The sequence below is a fragment of the Populus euphratica genome, unplaced genomic scaffold, assembly GCF_000495115.2.
Source record: "Populus euphratica unplaced genomic scaffold, PopEup_1.0 scaffold8.1, whole genome shotgun sequence".
NCBI classification, from domain to species: Eukaryota; Viridiplantae; Streptophyta; class Magnoliopsida; order Malpighiales; family Salicaceae; genus Populus; species Populus euphratica.
This window is the reverse complement of record NW_011499855.1, coordinates 2,032,517-2,051,503: the sequence shown is the minus strand read 5'-3', so window position 1 is coordinate 2,051,503 and position 18,987 is coordinate 2,032,517. Positions and strand designations below refer to the sequence as shown.

The 18,987-nt window shown below is 31.0% G+C and overlaps 2 protein-coding genes across 2 annotated transcripts; one reads left to right on the top strand and one right to left on the bottom strand.

Annotated features, from left to right (window-relative positions):
- Positions 1-3,299: 3,299 nt before the first annotated feature.
- On the top strand, positions 3,300-6,087 carry LOC105123026 (uncharacterized). The gene is made up of 2 exons (XM_011022468.1): positions 3,300-4,081; positions 5,634-6,087. Exons 1-2 carry the CDS (start codon positions 3,712-3,714, stop codon positions 5,648-5,650), a joined length of 387 nt encoding a protein of 128 aa, XP_011020770.1. The 5' UTR covers positions 3,300-3,711; the 3' UTR covers positions 5,651-6,087.
- A 4,566-nt stretch (positions 6,088-10,653) lies between these two features.
- LOC105123025 (uncharacterized) lies at positions 10,654-15,511 on the bottom strand. The gene is made up of 2 exons (XM_011022467.1): positions 15,073-15,511; positions 10,654-11,213 (listed from the first exon to the last, which is right to left on the bottom strand). The coding sequence occupies exons 1-2, from the start codon at positions 15,267-15,269 to the stop codon at positions 10,943-10,945; spliced, it is 468 nt and encodes a 155-aa protein (XP_011020769.1). The 5' UTR covers positions 15,270-15,511; the 3' UTR covers positions 10,654-10,942.
- Positions 15,512-18,987: the final 3,476 nt, after the last annotated feature.

Genomic DNA, 18,987 nt, shown 5'->3' with positions numbered 1-18,987 from the left:
GTTGCTGCAAATTTCTTTGATCGCTTGATACACACAAAATATATACGAAGTATTTTCTTGTCATTTTAATTTTTCAGTTTTTTTATTTAAAAATATATTTAAATTTTATTTTTTAAAAAATATTTTTAATATCAATATATTAAAAAAATTCAAAAACTAAATAAAAATAAGTTTCATAAAATTTAATTCCATATAATTACTTCTACTCATATATAATCTATTGCCAATTAAGTTTGTTTATTTTGTAGAAGAATCAACAAATCGTAACATCGACAATGCTAGAGAAACTGATTTACTGCTATATACATTGCCACTAATTAATAAAATTGATAGGTGGACAGGCAATTTAAGTCGGGTTGGTTAAGAAGTCATGGTTATGGGTTATGACACAAGGAAGGAAAAGGTCAGCATCCAATAATATAATACCACATATACAGCCTAAGCAACAGTTTAATATGGTAGAGACATCTTTGTCTCGGTTCACGCCTCTAACTCATTTATGCAGGTTCGCGTGATTTCGCATGGAAGAACATTTTTCACGTTTTTTTTTATTTATATTGAGTGATCGGATCAACTTACACATACCACAACTAATCTCCATGATCTATTAAATACCTTGTAAACCTAATAAGTATGTAAAATACCGCAATGATAAGCATGCATGTCAGAGTTCAAATTCATGAAAGTGGATCCTTCCACTGTTAGGCTAATAGCTGGAATGCATTTTTCACGTTTTTTGCTCGGCGACGGCGGTGACAGACGACGACGTGTGTTGTCGGTCTACCACAGAAGTTTAAAATATTTTCATCTTTAAGCTTAAAATAACTCTAAATCGATGTCATTGATTAGCTGGGTGTGGGACAGTATTCTATCATGAAGACAACTTTCATTTCGGACATTTCGGAGAGGACAGCTTAGTGTTTAACATGTGTGGTGCATGCCAGGTTCAAATGAACAGGTAATACCCTCAGGTCTCGTGTGCTTGCGGAGGTGTCCTCCCATCCCCTTCTTCCAAGGTAATTAGTAGAACTTGACCTGTTTATTATTCGATCACAAGGAATTTATGGACTCTTAGGGGGTCCCATGTTTTAACCGGTGTTTTCTAAGAAAAAAATAATTTTTTTCTTCAATTTTTTTTGTTTTATTAACCTTTTAAAGTATAAATAAAAAAATATTATTTTAATATAATTTCAAAGAAAAATACTTTTCAAAACAATATATATAACTGTCATAAACACCTTATTTTAGCCTCTCTTGTTGTTTAAAAAGAAATGTATCCTGCAAATAAAGGTAGCTTGCACGCAAGAGTCACTCAATGGCCAACTAAATAATCTACTGTTAATATCAATCACGTATATTAAAAAGATCAACGATAGTATTTATTAAAAAAGTAAGAAAATATTTATACTCAATCATTAACTTCACTATAAAATTAAATAATATAATAATTTGACTTAAAACATGGTAGGAAAAAAAATATTGAATAACAATTAACTAAAACGAAGAGGTTGACAATAGGGGAAAAAAAAAGTATAACCGCTAATTAAATAAATTTTAAAAGATAAAGCTGAAAAAACAGATGATGCTCGCTCTTTAAAAAGTAAAATGGCTAAATCCAGTGATCGACCTGCCACAGTAGATGTCTGTCCAATCAGTGAATTCCATCTCTACTGCCTTTTATTTGTTTTTGCAATTTCTTGGATTTCTTTTACTTTATTTCTTTTTTTGTGGATGAAATTAATGCCATTATCATTACGTGTAATAAACATAATCACACAGATTAATTATGTTAATTAGTCTCGACCGACTCAAATTAGAAAGCAAAGGAATCAATTGGAAAAGCATTACCGAAAATTAACCGAATACATAATTGTAAGTTAATAAAGAGGTATTTTCTTGATTTCATCATCGTTTTATTTTTATAACCCAAAATGTTTGTATTAACTTATATGTATTAGAATTAATTTTTAAATTTATTAAACAAGTTTAATAAACAAGTAAAATACTGTACATATATATAAAAAAATCAAAAATCAAATCCGGATATTTTTTTTAAAAAAAAAAACATTTCTCTATTTCTCCGCTAGAATACCACATTAAATGCATTGATCACCACTCTTTGTTTCGCAAGAGGGGCTCCATTCATGCATTCTTCAATTTCTGGAGCCCACTCTTATTATTCTTAACGATAAGATAAAAGCTTTTTTCTATTTTTTTATTAACAGGAGATTCTCTTCATGATTTATTTATTCCCGTTCTCTCCCGGCTTTTACCCTTTCGAAACACATGGGAGAAAAAGCCATTCACGAGGTAGCGGGCTTTCCCCTTCGTTGCACTGACTTTACAGGGCTCCTTGATTACCCCATTCATGGCTACTAGCTGTTTTTTTTCTAATATATTGTTTTTTAAAATGTTTTTTTATATTTTCTTTTAAAAGTGGAGAATGGCATGGGGTGGTCGTTGCGGCCATGAAGCTTCCATTACAAATTTCAATTTATATAAAATGCAATATATTTTATTAATACAAAAGCACTCTATATACTTTGATTGAAAGCAAAGGTAATTCTTGATATGATTAGGATCGAGAAGAGAGAAGTGTAATACAGTTTCAACACTGCTCAAGCGGAAACCCTAGGGGAAAAGTTAGCGATTTTTTTAGCCAATTGCATGACAATTTTTTTTTAATTATTATTAGACTACAAATGAACGCTTAATTTATTTCTTAGAACATTATAAAATCAGTTTCATAATTAGATTTTTGGCCCCATCATAATATTCTTTTTATTGTTTTACCACGTGCCGAGCAAAGATATAATGGCTTGCTATGCTTATGATTTAAGATAAATGCGATACATTGGACTAGATTATACGAAGGCATGATAATCTCTCTTGGTGTGTAAATTTGGCAATTTTGTCATATTGAACCAATCAAAACGATAAAAAATAAAAATAAAAACACCTTGTTTGAAATGATAAAAAAAAAAATCCTATTCTTCCAATACAAAACTATAAGTTTTATTAAATTAATTAAGGTTTCCAAACACTGAAATGAAGCGTTCAGGAACCGCAATTCACAGGCTAGCCTTTCCATCACATCTAATTATAAAGGACCAAATTGAAGCGGTAGTGTTAGCTGCAAGGTCAACATATAAGATCACAAACTTTGAAGACTGATTCGAGACTGAGGTAAAATTGGAAGACTGATATGTAAAGGACTAAATAATAATAATAATAATAACAATAACAATAATAATTGGAGTGTGTGTATATATATATATAAAAAAGGAAAAGGTACAGCAATTCCATCTGGATAAAGCACAACCCCCTCCAAACAAACAAAATCCACACCCAAGCCTCTTATTTTCTCTCTACACTACAAAAAATTTTACGCATCAAAACTCTATTAATAGAAGCGATCACAGCGCCCGGCGCTGCCTTTCTATTCACTTTCTTGAAAGAATTTCCCGAGAAACAAACGATTCTTTGCCTATTTATCATAACTCATCCTCAGCTTGTTATTTGGAAACTCTCTGTGTAGGTAAAGGTTTATGTGTTTGTCCACTTTCTTCGATTTTATCGGAACTCAAAATCACGCTGGTCTTAACATCTCTAAACTCCCTATCTGCACAGAGAGATAATTAGCCAAGGTTGTCAAATCTTTCAAGATTTAAGATTTCTGTTAAAAATCTAATAATCAAGGAATCGAGAAAAATGATGCGAAGACAGAATCAAGATCAACAATCTCGTGTACTCGACGAGCTATCAGCGTTAGTATTCAATCTCCTCCGTTCACCATCGACGCCGATCTCGTTTTCTGATCAGTTTCCGGTGCCCTCCACGTCGCTGAGGAGGAGGTTGCCGGGAATAACGCCGGGGGGGTTCGCGTCGTTGCTATTAGGGATATCGTTGGCTTTGATGTTATGTGGATCGGTTACGTTTTTTATTGGGTTTTTGTTGATGCCTTGGGTTCTTGGATTGGTTATGGTGTTTTATGTTGCTGGGATTGTTTCTACTGTCTCCATGCTGGGCCGCTCTATTCTTTGTTACGCCACGAATCCTTCTTCTCGAAAGGAGATTCCTGGTAATTAATCAAGAATTCCCTCTTTTGTTCTTTTGGTTTGTTATGATTTGTGTGTGTTTTGTCTGTTTGTGTGTTAATTTCATGAAATCTTTTAAGGAATCTTGGCTGGATTCGTTTGGATATTGTGTTACTTTTCGTTGTCTATGTTTGTGCTCTTGTAAGGCTGTAAGTGGTGAAGAGAAGCAGCTCTGTTTTGTTAATTTGTATTTGGATGTGTTGGTCGGTAAACTTAGGAGGTTTTTTGGAATCGTGAAGATTGATAGGTTGAAAATGGATGTGCCATCTCCTGCAGATTAATTTTCTGTATGTGCTGATTGAATTATTATTATCTAATAAAACTGAAAAGGAGATTTATTTATTTTTTAACTTTCCTTTTTATGGCTTCATCTTGATCACAAAGGTCTAACTATCCTTAACTTTTTTTAGCCTCGGATTGTCGATTCTTTTTTTAACAGGAGTTATATTTTGGGATTTTGGAAACCATGTTGGATAGAAGATGTTTTCGTCGGAAGAAAATTCCCTCCTTTCTGGAGCTAGAATGACAAGATTTCTCGAACCAATTCTTTAAAACACATTATCATTCATTGCATCCTGTCTATCTCTTTCCGTTCTGGTAAACCTGCTTTCCTGCTACCTGCCATGCTATCTAGCATTTAATACTGCTGTTATTTAGAACTTAACATTGGAATGCTGGCTAGATACTGAACATGAGGATGAGGAATAACTCAGTATTGGATCTTGGGTTTCGGTTCATTTAGGGTGATATGTCTTTTGTTGGCTGTTTGAATCTCATATTGGAAATATAATTTGGATCTTCTAAATGTAAAGAGGCTCTAAATATCAATCCTATCGTGGACCTTTTTGCTGTGTATGCCCTTTTCTATTCTTTAGATTCCAAATTTCAAATTGTTGAAAAACTCTCAATCCCATCCGTCTAATCTTGCAACCAGAAGGCATTGTTTTATTTGTAGTTGAAGGTGGTTAAGGTGTGAAAATTTGTATTGATTAAACTTTGAAGGCATGTCCAAATCTGTAGTTGGTGGAGTTTGATAGTAGATGGCTATTTTGACAAATAAATGGAATAAATTGAAGCTTGTTACTCTTGGCTCATAACTTTTTTGAATAAGGCTAGTTAAATTTGACTTTTAATTTGAGCTTTATCCACAGTCAAATTTAATTGAGATGTGATTTGATGGTGGTGGTGATGCACTTGGCTTGTCCACATTCATAATGCATGAGAATATATTTACTGCTAAATAAATCTTGTAATGCAGATCATATCCAGGAAAAATTAGATTTGCTAGGAACAATTAAACATATTTGACAATAATTTAGGGGCATCAGTCATTCTCCTTTTTCCTGGTCTAACATAGAACTATAGGAAGTTGTGTTGATTTATGGGAAGATGATAAATATGGCATATTTTCTATGGATCTATTTCTCTATACTTTTGTACATGTGTATGTCATTGTTTTTCCCTATTGAATACACAGATTATATGCATGTTGGTGTGTAGCTTAATTCTTTTCTCCTTTTCTTGGCTTGACTGCAGCATGGAAACTTTTGTGAACGCAAAGTGGTTCATAGAGCTGAACTATGTACGGGAGTATTGAGCAGCTCTAATGTTCTAGTGAATGGTGCTGCGTATATATGAAATTACCCAGCTTTTTCATGAAATCACTGGAATTGTAGATAACTGTGTTTCCTGATGGCCTAAAATTGTGGATACGACTTCTTTTATCAACTAGAAATGGTGAATATTGAAGGTCTTAAGAACTTGTATAATGAATTCTTACTTGTGGGAGGAAATGGGAGAGTTGTTCCCGGGTTCTTTCTGATATTCAATTCCCCTATCTGTTCAGCAATATATCAGCATTACCATTTTATCTTATTTCATCTGTATTCTTTTCTTGTAACCATATTTAATTCTAAAGAGGAAGGAGAGATGATTGAGATACTGGATGAGTTTTTTCTTTTTGATCTAACGAGATAAAGTTGAGATTTCACATGACGATTCCCATTTTTTTCTGTTCCAATTTTTTTTTCTTCATTTTTTGTTGTTTGATGAAATTTTGAATCCACTCTGGTATAGTTAAATACTCAGATTCTTTATGCTAAATCGAAAATGGAAGGAGAAGGGTTTTAAAAAAAAAAATCATATAGAAGTTCGTCATGTTAAGAACACCAAGAAGCAAAAGACCCGCTGCCGCTTGGGGGAAAGCTGTGCATGTATTATGTCATATTTGCGTAGACTGCAGTCGAATTATTTAATAGGAAAATTGAAGGTTATCAAGCAAGCATGTCGTAATTAAGAGACCACAGCAAATTACATTCTGTAAGTGCTATTTGCAGTACATGTTGCTTCGTTTCTCGGATTGCAGAAGCATGTACAGGCGTTAGCCTACTGGATAGAAAAGACAACTCTTAAGGTCGACTGTGCTGTAGGCCTATGCCCTTTGAAGCAGGGATGAAGCAGGCAGCATCACTAGTCAATTGGATCAGAGCATGGTTACTCGTCATACAGTCGTATAAAAGCTTGGAGATATAGGATGGAACCTTCTGCAGAATTAATAAATAAGACAGGCCAAGAGTTTGATCACGATTGTTCTTTCCTTTTTCTTTTTATAGATTTGAACAGTTGTCCCTTATCCTGCTGTTAGTTAGTTGGATCAAATCTCTTGGAAGTTTAAAGATTCTTCCAAATTCAACCTTCTGGATATGATGATCTCGAGGTCATTTACTACCAAGGGTTTTTATGTTGTGTTTTAAAAATATTTTTAAAATAATTTGAAATTTTATTATTATTTTATTTTTTTAAAATTAATATATTTTTAATGTTTTTAAATTATTTTGATAGGTTGATATTAAAAATAATTTTAAAAAAATTATTAATATATATTTTAATATAAAAAATTATTTAAAAAATAATCATAAGAACACTTTTAAATAAATTCAAGAATTAAGGCAAGCTTCACATAAGTTCTGGTGACGGTTTTATCTCTTTGTACAGAGGAAGCGGCACTGGCGTGATCATCTGTCAAGTGAACGGTGGAATTCAATGATCATCCCGTGTCAATGGCCAATTTTGGTGGCACTTTCACTGCATACGGTAACCATTATGGTCTTGGGTATTGCTACTGGCCCAAACCTTTTGCCTCTGATAATGTAATGCTCTCCTGAATAATTGAAATTAAATTCAATTCTAAGTGAGTTTTTTTGTTTCGAATCCTTTTCAATGTATTTATTTGAATTCTATATGAAATTCAATAGCTAAAAAAATAGCAAAAAACAAATAAAAAGTGAGACTTTTGATTTATCACAATAGTTTCTTTTAAAAATAATATTTCAAAAATACTTTTAACAACACAACAAACCAAATGGCATGTTAGATATTCTTAGCAGCGTGAGAGAGAATATATATATATATATATATATATATATATATATATATATATATATATATATATATATTCTCCTCAAAAAGAAAAATGACATGTTTGATATTTCGGTACTATTTTTTTTCCGATCATTTCCTTCAAAAAATGGTAAGCCCTCTTGCTTTTGTTTGCTTTGTAAAGGCCATGAATCAAAGGGGCATAGGCTGATTTATCAAGACTTGGCATATGCTTGTTCACTGTGTCATCCAAGAATTGACTCCACAGATTCATGTCCTCAGTTCTAAAGCATACCTTAAGCAATGGGTAGAACGCCTGACCATCAAACTTGCAGAGTACCAAAGTTTCTGATATATCAGATCTAGAGTCATATGACTTTTCTATTAACAGTTTGGAGCCATATCATTCATTTATATGGCACCAGGCCTCTGGCCTGACGTCATATAAACACAACAAAGCACAAGGAGCATGCATAGGGCTTCGCATGCCCCGCCCTCGACATCTAGCCTCCAGCGAAAGTTTCTCCCAGCGTCGCTCCCTCTGCACATCTTCCCTGCACCACTAGGCATATGAAAGTTTCTCATGACTTGCAATGTTTTTATCTCTTAACTAAATAAATCAAGAGGAAGACAAGTGAATGATTGTTGTATCTTAGGATAGGCCGAGTGGAATACTATTCATGATGAAAAATTAATTTATAAGGATATAATCATTATTTAACTCTTCTACTATACCTAAAACACAAGATCTATAGATTATAAATACCTCTTCAACCATTTATATAAAAAGTTTATAATTTTCTTATTCTTAATATTTATACATATCTATTTTCAAATCATTTCTTTATAAAATATCATTATAACATTTTTCTCTTATCACAGAAATATTTATTTGAGTATATGAGATGCTACTCATAACCTACTATAGAAAACCCTTTTGCATGTATATAGCATTTGACATTAAGCTCCAACTATTTTAGCTAAGAAAAGTCAAGCATATTGTAAAAACTAAGTGATTAACTATCCATCCATTGAAGCCTTGGTCCTAAACACTTCTGATTTTGGGACATCATCGGTTTCCATCTCCTGGAGAAGAGTAAGGGCCTTTGATACTTGACTATGATGACAAGGCATAGAAATCATGGAATTATAGGTATAGAGGTGTATGTATTACGAGAGACCCCTGTATTTAAAATCTTCTAAAAAACATCAACAATCTCCTCAAATCGACCATTCTCCCTAGTATATGTCGAATCAAGGAATTGTAAAAAACTGTATCATGTTTTCATTCTAGCTAACTTCATCCTCTGAGCTAATTGTAAAGCCTCATCAACATTCTGTGACGTGGCCATAAAAGCGATAGTAGAGGTGTAGGAAACAACATTTGATGGGCACCTTTACGCTTCCGTTTCATTAAGGAGCTCATAGACCTCATGAAAGTTGGAGTTGCTACAGTAGAATAGGATGATGGTAGAGTAGCTGACTCCACAAGGCTAACAAACATGCTCGACTGTAGAATTAATATAAAGATGGTAAAAATATTACAAGTATAGTAGTTAAAAAATAGTAAATATAAGGGTTTTTGTAATAAAAGCATATTTTTTAATAAAAAGAAATGATTTTAAAGATGAAATAGCCAAAATTATTAATTCAATTGATTTCCACAAGTGTTCTAAATAATACGGTTAAATTCAATTATAATTTAATATTTTATTCTAAATATAAAATTCATAATAAATTATCAATTGAATTGCATTTGACTACGAACATACTATAAATCTTTTTTATTTATAACTACATTTGAAATTAGTGAGTGTCACTTTCTTATTTTAATACGGTACAAAAGAATTCTACTACTTTATTCAATCCCGATGATAATGATAGGTCGCCATGTTTTGAGCATTTTCTAGACTCCCCTGTATATTATTAACCAACTTGTGCTATAAGGTATTCCTACCACCACCGACGACCCAGTCCGGCGGCTATAATCGTCTAGTGCTTTTAGAAAGGAAGTCAAATAGTAAGAACCAGTCCTTGGAATCGAACGAGATAAAAAAGGTATATAAATTAAAAAACAATTATTAGGATTGTATTGAAAAATTAAAAAAATATAAACTCATAAAAATTCTCTCCACTCCCTTTCTTTCTCTGGTAGTAAACATATTTTCTAGATTGGTAGAGTAAAAGAGAGGTATAAATAAGACTTTTATGAAATTTTTTTCTTCATTTTCTTAATAGAATATTCTTAATAAAGGGGCACATATAGAAATTAACATTGTATAGGATAACAAATGAAAGACTTTTTTAGTTATTTATTTCTTCATTTAAATATAGAGAAGTTATTAATTTCAATTCAATACTTAAAAAAAGATGTATTTTTCCTCTTAATTTCAATTTAATCCGTAAAAAAAGATGTATTTTTCCTCTCTAGAGGAGACATCGAAGAAACCCTGGTTTTTCAAAGTAAAATTTAAACTTGTTTGATTTTTTTTTTTTTTATGAAAAAGTGAATTATTAAAGAGGTTATTTCAAATTGGAGTTTTAGAAAAGTAAATTTTACTCCTCAAACAAAGATTATTACTTTTTGTTTTAAATTAAATACATATCAAATTAATTGCTTATTATATCTCAATAATCATTATTAATAATAAAATTATTTTTTATATTCACAATGAACTCACTAAACATCTTTAAAAATCAATTTTTACATTTTTAAAAATCACGCTTATACTATTTAATATTCATTTTTTTAACCTCGCAACAAACCATATCTAAATGATGTTAGTTTAGTTAGATGAGAACTAGAAAATCACCAGCTTTCACACGACGGCGTAACTTTTTATATATTCAACAGACGCATATCAATATCATCGACCATACGCGCAATTCCACTGATGGGAGTCCCGTACCAATAATCGAATCCATGTGGTTTTCAACTACAAAATCCTACCAAAAATAATTTTAAATTTTAAAAAGATGTCGTGTTGTTTTATGTACTCACAGGATAGGAGGAGATAAGGCCACCGACCACCATCCTCCGCACGGTGTCCAGCGACGAGAGCGTCCAGCATCACTCTCAGACATTCAAAAACCAGAGTAGAAACCACTTCACGCATGTCATTAGTGCCATACTCTTTCAGCAAAAAGAAAAAAGAAAGACTCAACGCAACTAGGAAGAAGATGGGAGATATGTAGAATAAGAATCTAAACTTTTAGTTGGTAATCGGCTGAAGTATCATTACAAGAAATATAAATCAATTAACAACAACGAAAATCAAAACTAACTTGAAGAAAGAAAAAAAAAAGAGAGAGAACCACCGGCAAAGAAAAGCGCCCGGTTAACGCAACACAAGACATCAGGGCAGACCATGAAACAGATATTCATGCTTCAGACAGTGAAACAGATTATGGGGGTGATCAACTTTGTAAAAAAGGAAAATAAAGGACATATCTTTAGCATTATTTGGCTATCCTGTGTAAATGTGAACACCAATGGCAATGAGAAAGATGGTTATGAGGCCGAAGAAGATGATGGTGTGGACCAAAATCGATAACCCACTTGTCTGCAGATTCCCAAACTCAACAACTCTGCTCCTCCCTGGCAACTGGCATAGCAATCCTGGACTTAAAAGCACAAACAGCACCACTGCTATCACCACTGGCCCCCAGTCTGACATCGCCTCCTCCTCCTCCTTTTTTCCGGGTGTTGATGTTTTATAGAAATTCGACGAACTGCAGCTCTGATATCAAACTCTCTATTAATATAGGGAAGGGCGAAGGTATTACAAGACTGCTTTGTTGATGAATTGAGGGAGCACGAAACGAATAAATAAGTAGATTAAAAGAAGCAAAGGGAGAGCATCAGCAGAGAACAAGAAATCTAAAAAAGAAAAAGAAAGAGAAAGAAAATCTAATTCTAGCAGCAGATAATATACTCCAATGTCACATTCGGTACCCTCTAGATAGATGCCGAACCAATGCACGTGACAGCTTTACTTGTTTCGCTGCTTCTAGTTAAAGATTTTTTTTTAAAAAAAAAACAATGACATAGGTTAAAAAACTAAACGAGAAGAGAACTATCACAATTTTAACAGAATCACGTTTATGAATTTCAGTTTTGCATACCACTGTTATTCTCGATAACAGTTGTTTATTCTTGTTTTAGAATATATTTTTGATATTAATTAATTATCCTGAACAAAAATCAACCTGGATTTTTATGAATATCTTGTAATTAAAATATGAGATTTAAGATATAATAGCCACACAAAAAAATGACATGGTAAGGAAAAAAATTTTAAAAATAAAGAAATAATTCATTGGGATATACTTAGCCTCTATTTTTTATACAATTATTACTATTAAAAAAATTTCAATAAAATAATTCTAATTATATATTAAAAGATCATCAAATGAAATCTTAATTAATTCTAAATTAATTCTGAATAAAATCCCTAATTAACTACAACCTTGTGAGGTGGTCTGTATTAAGATGTGATTAGATTTATTTGGTTGAAATTTTTTAATAGCATCGGATGTGTCAAAAAAAGAGTTATAATGTGTTCTTTGTGACCCTTGTTTTTTTAATTATATTATTTTAAATTCGGATGTGAGGGGGACACTATTTTTGATTGATGTTTGATTGTTTTAAACCTTTTTCATGATTAATTTTTTTAATTTTATTTTTTAAAATTTATTTTAATTTATTTTTATATTAAATTTAGTTTTTATTATTTTAATTACTTTTTTATTTTTAATTTCATTCATTGTAATTTAATTTGATTTATTACTATTAAAAAAATTTCAATAAAATAATTCTAATTATATATTAAAAGATCATCAAATGAAATCTTAATTAATTCTAAATTAATTCTGAATAAAATCCCTAATTAACTACAACCTTGTGAGGTGGTCTGTATTAAGATGTGATTAGATTTATTTGGTTGAAATTTTTTAATAGCATCGGATGTGTCAAAAAAAGAGTTATAATGTGTTCTTTGTGACCCTTGTTTTTTTAATTATATTATTTTAAATTCGGATGTGAGGGGGACACTATTTTTGATTGATGTTTGATTGTTTTAAACCTTTTTCATGATTAATTTTTTTAATTTTATTTTTTAAAATTTATTTTAGTTTATTTTTATATTAAATTTAGTCTTTATTCCTTTAGCTATTATGGTTTTTTTAATGTTATCCCTTGAAATTTAATTTGATTTTATTTTTATATTAAATTTAGTCTTTATTCCTTTAGCTATTATGGTTTTTTTAATGTTATCCCTTGAAATTTAATTTGATTTGATTTTTATATCATGGTTTTTTTTAATTGTTGTTTTTTATATTAGTTTTTTCATTGATTTTTATTTTTCATTTTTATCCCTTGTTATTTATTTTGTTTTTATGTTGAATTTAATCATCATTCTTTCAATTCTTTTTTTTCTTTTCATCTTTTTTTAATTAAATTTATTTTTTTAATTTTATTCTTTAATATTTAATTAGTTTTGAGTTTGGATCATAATTTTTTATGATACAATGATCCTTGTCTTAAGATCTAAGTCACAATTATAAGATATTAACCCCAATCAACATCGATTTTTTATTTATTTATTTATTTATTTTTATATTAAATTTAGTTTTTATTATTTTAATTACTTTTTTATTTTTAATTTCATTCATTGTAATTTAATTTGATTTTATTTTTATATTAAATTTAGTCTTTATTCCTTTAGCTATTATGGTTTTTTTAATGTTATCCCTTGAAATTTAATTTGATTTGATTTTTATATCATGGTTTTTTTTAATTGTTGTTTTTTATATTAGTTTTTTCATTGATTTTTATTTTTCATTTTTATCCCTTGTTATTTATTTTGTTTTTATGTTGAATTTAATCATCATTCTTTCAATTCTTTTTTTTCTTTTCATCTTTTTTTAATTAAATTTATTTTTTTAATTTTATTCTTTAATATTTAATTAGTTTTGAGTTTGGATCATAATTTTTTATGATACAATGATCCTTGTCTTAAGATCTAAGTCACAATTATAAGATATTAACCCCAATCAACATCGATTTTTTATTTATTTATTTATTTATTTTTATTTTTTAATATTAAATTTATTGAAGATTAAACTTTTATTTTTTCACTTGCTTTATGCAAGGATAGCACAACTCCATAACTCAAGTTACAAGTTTACCATACTAATTAAGATAGTCAAACTAGTGCGTATTCGCCTCTCTTTTTTATAGCCCATTGAATTTTTATATTTTTTTTCTTTTCATTTTGATGATTTAATCCTTCTATTTAAGTTTTTTATTGGATTTTTTGTTAGATTTTTAAAATAAATTTTAGACAAGTCTTTTGCTTTTTTTATGGTGTTTCTTTGCTAGAATATTATTTATTTAGTGTATGGCCTATTTAAAAAAAATAATTATTTGAATTATTCTCAACCCCTTAAAATTAAAAATTGATTAATTGTTTCATTGTTGTTTGTTTCTTAAAGGGTTTTTTTTTTTAACTTTAGGTAAGAAATCCTCACTTTCAAAAAAATTAAAGTTCTTCCTTTTTCTTAGGCCAGCGCACCACCTTTATTTATTAATTTATTTGGAAAGAAGTGGATTGTTGTCTGGTATAAAAAAAAAATCTTACGTATATGATTGATGTTTATTTAGAAGAAAAATGATTTTTAAAATAAAAAGATGTCTGGATTTGAGTTTACCTAGTTAATCCCAATTAATCCAAAACTTTTTTTTTCTAGATTGATTTTTTTTATTTCTAGTTTCACCCATTTTTTGCTGTAAAAAATGCATTGGACAAGCTGTATATTTATTTTATTTTTTTATCAAGAAAACCCGTGTCGGATAAGCCATTATATTTTTTTTTCTAAAAAAATTATTTTTCTGACCAGTGGCAAGCGCGTCAGTAGCTACTTGTAACCACCATTGAGTGCTCCATTTTGCTATATATTCTGTTTTCGAATTGGTCAGGTGCATTAAGGTCACACTTAGAGTTTCTGTTTTTAGTTTATTGAAGATGAAGATCCCACACGTTTTATGTTTAATGATTTTTATGCCTTTCATTCTCTCTGTTGAATGCTTTCGCATAAGTTTTTCGCTATTTTGAAATGTTTCCATGGTGAGCAATCAAAAGAAATCAGAAATTTGTGCCCCCTCTACCTGTGTTCATAGCACTGGCAGGCCAGCAGCTGGAAGTCCAGATTCTTGCAAGATCAGTCTTATGAACACCCACACAAGCAGTGCCAATTGATTTATAGCAATTCCATCGCCATTGACAACGAAATAACTAAAATACTCAATAAGAACAATTAAGATACTAGTTGAAGTCATGCATCACAAATCCTTAACTTTCAGTTACAAAGCAAGCAAGAGCAATGCTCCGCACGTTACATTTATGGCAACCAATCAAACCCCCTCTAAAATTTAGGAAAATAATATCTTGATATAACTTGCAAACAATGGAATAGACTACGTTTGACAGAGAAGCAAACTCCAAAAAACACCTTGAATTTATTACCCTTGATCTTGTTTTTCAACTGGGGGGGCAAGTCAATTGCATCAGCAATAAATAAGTACTAACCGAGGTACAAGTGAACCTTAACAGCCAGCAGGAAAACGCAAATGAGAGCAAAATACAGAAGAGTATGAACCATAATTGATGCACCGCTTGTCTGGAAATTTCCAAACTCAATGCTTCGATGGCGCCCTGGAACCTGAAACAACAGCCCTGGAGTTAACAGAATGAACAGCACCACGGCCATAAACACCGGACCCCAGTCTGACATTTTGCTTAGTCTTTTCAACTCGGTCTCGGCCCTGGTCTTTCTTTGAAGAGAATGAGAAAGCTATGATGAAGATTTTAGGATTGTAGAGGGGTTTTTATATGGATGAAAAGGAGGAGATCATGAGGGAGTGCTGTGTGGGGCGGAACTTGGTAGATGAAGTCATTTTGGATTCTCTGCCCTCCACCTCCATCTCATTTCTCAAACCGGTGGTCGTTGCCTTTCGCATGTGACAATCCTTTTCTTCTTGCTATCCCTCCTTCTTCTTCCTTTTTCCCCCCCTATTTAATGCTATTCCATCAATTACTACAACGTACATAAGATTTATGTCATAGAGCTGGTTGGGAAAAAAAAAATTATTACTACCAATATTCAATTGACCTGATTTGTGCATAAATTGACTATATAATATAATAATCTAAGCTTTCTTAGATCAAATTCTTAACCAAGTATGATCATTGTTTATTAATATTTGAAATTGTGATAGTTGGTTATCCTCAATGAAAGTGTTTTCATTGCAAAATTGATATTATATTATTAGAATTTGAAGGAATGTCATTGTAAGCTTACTTGCTTTAAAAGGACATTGTTGTGGAAAATTAATGCGATTATAGAAAGAGGATAGCAATTAATGTGATATAATTACTACCGATTTCCAAAATAAAACGTACTGTAATTTTACCATTTTTCTATAAATGACACCGTATTGGCTAGTCTTTTTCCCCTGGGAAAAGGAAAACCAGTCATTGCTATTAGTCATCATCTGGGTTATATACCATTTGCGTAACACTTCCTCTAATTCATCATGCTTTGAGAGGAAAATAAAAAAGGGCAATTATTCATCCAAGTTTTCTGAGTGGTAAAATCTGCTCACTGCTCCCTATGCTCTAGCCATACTCCTCTCTCAGTTACGAGAAACATCTTACCTTATATTAAATGTTTTTTTTGTTTTTTTGATAATCTGAATATCTGGATTAAATTACGAGAGTATAATAGATATACACACTAAAACTTAAATTCAAAATACATAAATAAAAAAACTCTACTAGAATTACTGAACTTTAAATCTTGGTGCCAAATATTTCTTTTATTTTTTTTTGTTATTCTTCTAGATGTATCATAAGGACGAGGGTTTAATTATGCATGGTCAAGGTGTGTCGGTTAATTAATTAATTAATCTATTTGCATTACCTGGATAACTAAATCTGGAACGAGTTTAAAACAAGTTTAAGGATTAAAGGGCACTTAATTAAAGATATTACCTATAGGTGGTTCGTGTAAGGATAACTTGCTCATTAATCATGCGCCCTTTTCCCGTGTTTTATACACTTTTTTTCTTTGGCATGTATATGTTGAGTCCACTCTTTAATTCACGACACATACGTTAATCGAATGTGTCATGTCCAAGCAAATAAAAGGACTGCCAGAGGAGTGATGTGACCACATGTGCAGTCATGGGTGATCTTACACGGATAATTTTTTGTGTGCCGAGGAAGTTATGGGAATAACTAGAAAGACCCACATGTCCAATTGCTGTTTTTTCAGTGCTTGGATTCAGAAATGGTAAATCTGATTGGGTAAAAAGCTACGTTTTGAAATACTTTTTATTAAAAAATTTATTTAATAATATATTTTTTAAAATTTATTTTTAATATCAATATTTAAAAATAATCTAAAAAACTAAAATAAATTTAATTTTTAAAGCAACAACATTTTAACCGCAGTGCAAAACACGGCCAAGACTTCTCGTCAAAATTTCTCGACAACTGAATTTTGCTGGCGGTTTTGTTTGGTGCACTGGGGGACCAGTTTGCCCTCTCATCCCGTATTCGACAGCTATTAATGTCTGGAAAGGAGACTGGCTGCCAGACTTCCTATCCGACAAATGTATGGATGTGATGTCAAATGGCCATAAAATTAATTCGTTAAAGAAAAATTGAAAAGTAAGAGACGAATTTGGGTCAGGCTGCCTGGGGCTCCTAGCGCCTGGGCTGAGCACAGCAGGCCTGGCCTAGGAGTTACCATTTTCCTAAAAAGAAACTAGGCAAAATGATCATGGCTAGTTATTGCCTAGTTGCGGATAGTCGTCCTCCTTTCTCCACGGCTCTCCTAAACACTAAAGTCACATTTTAAGAGAAGTTGCAATTTTTATAATGCAATAAATTTATTATATTTTCATATTTATTTATGTAATTCTTAAAATTACAATATAATGAAGGATTATAATTAAAATAACTCATTATACTATAAGCAACGCATAAAAAATATATGTAATGAACCATTGCATAATTAAGAAAAACCGTATAGAGAATTAATTACAAAAAAAATCATAATAAGAATTAAATGATAGATTATTTAAGTTTTAGATAGAAATCTGAATGCCTATGATTAGGTCAACCCAATTATGCTATGACATGGAAAATAAGAGAAATCACTCTGTATTATTCTACTTTCTTCATTAGTTAAGAAAAATCAATTCTTTCAGTTATAATAAAATTGGGGGCACTTTACTTTTTCTCCACATGCAATATACCAAAAAGAAATGAAGGCATAGAATTTCCATACCTACTACACTCACAAGAGGAGCTCTCATTGTTTTATGTTAACACCAAATGGTTTTTGAACGATAGAATCTTGTCCTAGTTTAGGTAGTCAGATTACAACTAGATTTTTCAACTTATTTTCGCATGAGACAATCACTATATGATCCTAGGATCTTCAATAGAAGTTGTAAGGCATGTCCTTAAACTCCACACTTCTCTATTATTATCTTTGTTATGCTACAATATTAATATAGCTTAACAAATATATTGAATCAAACTTATTCAGATCTAGTTTTCTCTATTAATATTTTTTGGATTGTTTTTTACACTAACAACCATGACAACGAGACTCCTCAGTATAGCTGAAGCTTTTGGCAGCCATTTTAATTGCTTTAGATAGTTAGAAGTGGCCAATTCAACACTTTTCTTTCTCCTCGTTTATTTTATCTCTCTAGATTTAGGGAGTAAAATGAAAAAGGAAGTGAACTTAAGAGACCCAGACATCCAACGTACCTCGTGCTTTAAAAAACTCAATATGATGTGCAAGTTATAGATGGTAAAATCCCATTTGGTTTATTTATAGTATATTGTATAATATGATGTGCAAGTTATGAGTTTTCTCCAAAATCAACACTTCTAAACCATAACGAAAATAGAAAAGAAAATACTCATGTTAATTAAAAAGAAGAAGAAGCTATAACTCGACGAGTATCCCTGCAGATTAGTCGTTTCTCATATCTCAATCATCACTGAGATTGATCTCTGGTCACACGTTGTTTTTACTTCCTTTTGCACACCTAATGCTAATTTGTAAGCTATAACCTTATTTGTTTTTATATTTGAAAAGTATTTTTAAAAAGTTTTAAATTTATTTTATTGTTTTTTTTCAAATTATTTTTTTATATTTTTATACCATTTTAATGCAATGATGTTAAAAATAATTTTAAAAAATAAAAAAATTATTTAATTTAATATATTTTCAAATAAAAAAATAATTACAATGCATATGAATAATATCGGTGATATCATTTTTCTCAACCTTTACCACCTGTAATATGCCAAATTAGATAAAAGAGGATGGACCTTTCTTATTGTTCCTTCTTGTTTCCTTGTTTTATTTCAAATGCAAGACCATGCAATATTAGTTAACCAACTCATGGAAAAAAAGAGAGGGCTCC

Bases quoted from the DNA above. Each gene is read 5' to 3' on its own strand.
- LOC105123026 (XM_011022468.1), top strand. From the start codon at position 3,712: ATGATGCGAAGACAGAATCAAGATCAACAATCTCGTGTACTCGACGAG.
- LOC105123025 (XM_011022467.1), bottom strand. From the start codon at position 15,269: ATGTCAGACTGGGGTCCGGTGTTTATGGCCGTGGTGCTGTTCATTCTG. The intron at 11,214-15,072 runs GTACCTCGGTTA...TTGATATCAGAG, and splicing joins CTGGCTGTTAAGGTTCACTT to CTGCAGTTCGTCGAATTTCT.